The sequence below is a fragment of the Dipteris shenzhenensis genome, chromosome 14, assembly GCF_047967505.1.
Source record: "Dipteris shenzhenensis isolate YYH24624 ecotype China chromosome 14, Dip_SZ_1.0, whole genome shotgun sequence".
In the NCBI taxonomy this organism is placed as follows: domain Eukaryota; kingdom Viridiplantae; phylum Streptophyta; class Polypodiopsida; order Gleicheniales; family Dipteridaceae; genus Dipteris; species Dipteris shenzhenensis.
The window spans coordinates 50,102,771-50,107,189 of NC_141609.1; the positions used below are offsets into that span (position 1 = coordinate 50,102,771).

Below are 4,419 nucleotides of genomic sequence, written 5' to 3' on the forward strand. Positions count from 1 at the left end.
CAAAAAGCCACGTAATTCACAAGCCATGCTCTGAATGTCCACATCGTTGGACCAATCACAAGCAACCTACTAGCTTGTAGCATCAATCTTATGAAGCCTTCTTGAACCTTAGAATAACCGAGTCCCCCCCATGAGGGCGTAGTATATCTGCAAATATGCAAATCTCTCATTTTCATGTTGATTTTTGTGTGCTCCTCATGATAATAAGAAAGTATTTCAACCTATCAATAAATTTGGGAGACTTGGTATTATAATGCACATCCAAAACCTCTCAGAAAAAGAAAGAGAGTAATTCTTTGCAAGTGAAAGAATAATTCTGAACAAGAAGAAAGGTCTTGGAAAAATTGAAAGGAGAGCTTCTTGTTTGATAATCAATAAAGAAATCTTTAAGCCATATTTGGCATGAATGATCCTACTTCATGAGTAAAGGGCGTTATTGTAATGTGGATAAGCGTTAAGGAAGGAAGTCACAGGCTAGGCTTATCATGCTCGTTTATCATGCTCGTTATGAAGTTATGGAAGGCTTTTTAAAATAAGAAATGTGTGTAGGCTTCAACACCTAGGCTTGCCATTTTTCATTTCGTTTCTTTTCCTCAAGGAAGGAAGTATGCGTTGATTACAAGGGTGCAAAGATACACTCCATAAAGTCCATATGTGGTGTGTTGATGTTGAGGGTGGTTTGGAGGCTTCTCTTTGAAGAAGGAGAAGATTCTAAACTTTTGTGGGAGACTTGAAGGAGATCCAATGTCTTTATTGTTTTCAAGTTCGTATGAGGGCCTCTTATGGAAAAGAATCATTTGCTTTTGAGCTGGATGTGTGGTCTTGGGGATGAAGGAAGCAAAGCTACCTTCTTCTTGAGAATGCCAAACGTAAGGTGGGATATAATATAGTATTATACATTGCAGCAAAAAGAATTCATATATATTCATGATCGTCTTCTTCATATCACCTCAAGCTTTCATGAACTCTCCATCGCCATAGCCAGTACTACTCCTTCAATTCCTTGCTGCTTTCCATGGCTCGCGACCGCGGCGCTCGCCTTGTCGACTCTACCCGCTTCCTTATCGCCCTCAATGCCCTCACCACCCTCCTCTCCATCCCCATCCTCGCCGCCGGCTTCTGGCTCGCATTCCGCCACCACTCTGATTGCCTCTCCTTCCTCCAATGGCCCATCATCCTCATCGGTGCCGCCATGCTCATCGTCTCCCTCATCGGCCATGCCGGTGTTAGTAGACCATCCGTTTCCCTGCTCCGCGTCTACCTCGTTCTGCTTTTCCTCCTTATCCTGCTTCTGCTGGCCTTTACTCTCTTCACTTTCTTCGTCACCAGCGGTGGCGGTGGCCACGCCGTCCCGAGAGCCGCCTTCTTGGAATATCGGCTTAGTGATTTCTCCGTCTGGTTCCGGGAGCGGGTGACTAATGAGGATAGCTGGCAAGGCCTGAAGCGTTGCTTGCAGGAGAAGCAATTTTGCGGCACCCTCGACGAGCATTATCCGCTTGTTATCAGTTTCGACACGGCACAGCTCTCCCCCGTTCAGGTAAGCATATTTTTTAGTTTTGGAGGTTCATTGGAGACATATATGCTGGACTAATGTGCTCCGTCTTCTTCATGACCAGTCCGGGTGCTGCAAGCCTCCAACGGCGTGCGGCTATACTTTTGTGAGCCCAACGCGCTGGGTGAACGCTACGAACCCTAGAGCAGACAGCGATTGTGGCAGATGGGAAAACACCCCGTATGAACTGTGCTACGAGTGCCATTCCTGCCGCGCCGGGCTGTTGCAGACCGTGAAGGAAGACTGGACGAAGGTGGCAATCGTGTGCCTGGTCGTATTGGTTCTGGTGGTGATAGTCTATTTCCTGACGTGGTTTGCGTTTTTGCAATTCGTCTCGGAGGACGGTATCGGGCGCCGGCGTACCGCTCACGGCTTCGTGCACCCCGGTGCCGGTTGATGAGTACAATCAAGTCAGCGGATCATCGCCGTCAGCAATATTAATCATTTCCCATCTAGGAATCTCGATTCTCAGCTGATGCTAGATTGTCTTCATCTTGATGGACAAACCTACTTCGCGATTTGATCCTACAAAGCAGCAGGACTCTCGTCATCCGCTTCTTCATCAGCGCCACAACTCCACTCTTCATTCTTGCATAACACTCTTACTGTCCTCAACTGGTGAATAGCGTCACATTGTTCTCCTTCACGCTTCATTCTGTGTAGTGCTCGTTGAACCTCAATTCTTCTTCGCAATATTAATGCAGCTAGTGACAAATGAGCGCAGGCAGGGATCGGACACTTTCGTTGCTTCATTCCACATGCTGAAGCTCGCTCCTCTTTCCTCAGTTTTACAGCCGAGTAGTGACCATGTGGTGCTAAATTTCCACTCGTACATTTCAAAACATCTTGTATAAATATTCCTAACTAATCCAACTCGCCTTAAAACAGATTGATTTTGGTCTTCCAACTTATGTATAATTGCAACGTGTACGTGGGTGTGGCTTGCGCTCGTGGGGGTGTACATATGTTAAATATGATACGAATAATGAATAGAGAATTCCCCCAAAACAATACTTGTATTAAGTTGCAAATCGATTACAATTAATCTCCTTTTATAGGAGATGGAAGAAAAGCATGCTACGCTTTTGCTTTCTAAAAGCAAAGCTTTCTAGAACCAAATAGCTTTCTCAGAAAGCTAAGACTGCAATGCTTCAACACCCCCCCTCAGACTTAGCCAGATGTTAATTAAGATTTGGATTTAAAAAAATCGTTGTGGGGATTCAAAGGAAAAAATCCAAATATTAATTAACATCCTTAAGGTTAACTAAGCTACCCAAAAATTAAGTTATAGATAAAGTGATTGGACTTCTCATAACGCCAAGAACTCCCTTATGATTCTCATGTTTGTTCTCAGCTCCCAAGGCTTTCATAAAGATATATGCCACCATGTGTTGTGTTGCACAGTATTCAAGCTTTATCGTTCTCTTCTTTACCTCAAGCTTGACATAATGATAATGAATATCAATATGCTTTGATTTAGAATGGAAGACCTTATCTTTTGTCAAAGAAATGGTACTTTTATTGTCACACATAAAAATTGATGATCCACTTTGATTCTACTTCAAACATTCCAATAGTCGTCTCAACCAGATGAGTTCTCGACTTGATAAAGATGCTGCAACATATTCTGCTTTGATGGTTGATACTGCAACAAAATGTTGTTTTCTACTGATCCATGATACCAAGGAATTATCAAGAAAGAAACAACTCCCACTAGTAGACTTTGATGTGTCAAGACAGCCTCCCTAGTCCGCATCAGTGAACCCTTTAAGATTCATGAGTTTGCTACCTTCTTTCCTTGTAAACAACAACCCTCGAGCTAATGTTCCCTTCAGATACCTCAATACCCTCTTTGCAACATTCCAATGTGCTTGATTTGCCATAAATTGTCCGAGTGTACTTGCAGCATAACTTATATTCGGTCTGGTAGCATGAGCCAAAAACATAAGACCTCCTACTAAATTAGGATAGGGATAATGTTTCATTTGTCACCGCTCATTATCATCTCGTGGACATTGCTCTTTTGATAACTTAGTATACCTAGGAGCAATTACCATTGGTCTCAACTGTGGTTTTGCATTCACTAAACCAATTTTTTCCAAAAGTTTGTCAATATACTTTGATTGTGAAAGATGCAACCATCCATTCTTTCAATTCCTTTTGACTTGCAAACCCAAGCAAGAACTAATTTCTCCTAGATCTTGCTGCATCTCAAAAACTTCCTTTTTTCTTCTTCGAGAAATCAGAAACAAATATGATGTCATCCATGTAAAGTGCAATTGTGATGAAAGATTCACCAATACGTTTGACATATATATTGGCATCAGCTATACTTGGTAGAAAGCTTTGCGAAACCAAGAAATCATCAATCTTTTTGTGCCAAGAGCGTGATGCTTGTTTTAAGCCATATAATGCTTTTCTTAAATGATAGACCATTGACTCTTTACCTTTCACCTGAAAGCCAAGTGGTTGCTCCATATATATCTCTTCCTTTAGATCTCCATTTAGAAATAATGTCTTAATATCCATCTAATGTATTTCAAAATCAAACTGATTTGCAAATGCTAACAATACACAAATACTTGTAAGTCGAACCACTGGTGAAAAAGTTTCTTCATAATCAACTCCAGGACTTTGTGAAAAACCCTCTACAACCAATCTTGCTTTAAACTTATCAAATGAACCATCAGCTTTTAGTTTAGTAGGATATACCCATTTACACTTGATAGGTTTGCAGTTTTTTGAAAGCTCAACCAACTCCCAAGTACCTTTTTCAATTAAAGATGCATACTCAGACTCCATAGCTAGCTGCCAATTATTAGCTTGATTTAATGCAAGAGCCTCTTCAAAAGTTGAAGGATCAAAGG

General features: G+C 41.8%; 1 protein-coding gene across 1 annotated transcript; it reads left to right on the forward strand.

Moving 5' to 3' along the window:
- Positions 1-996: 996 nt before the first annotated feature.
- LOC147894771 (protein TORNADO 2-like) lies at positions 997-2,240 on the forward strand. The gene is made up of 2 exons (XM_087385267.1): positions 997-1,537; positions 1,617-2,240. The coding sequence occupies exons 1-2, from the start codon at positions 1,016-1,018 to the stop codon at positions 1,947-1,949; spliced, it is 855 nt and encodes a 284-aa protein (XP_087241393.1). The 5' UTR covers positions 997-1,015; the 3' UTR covers positions 1,950-2,240.
- Positions 2,241-4,419: the final 2,179 nt, after the last annotated feature.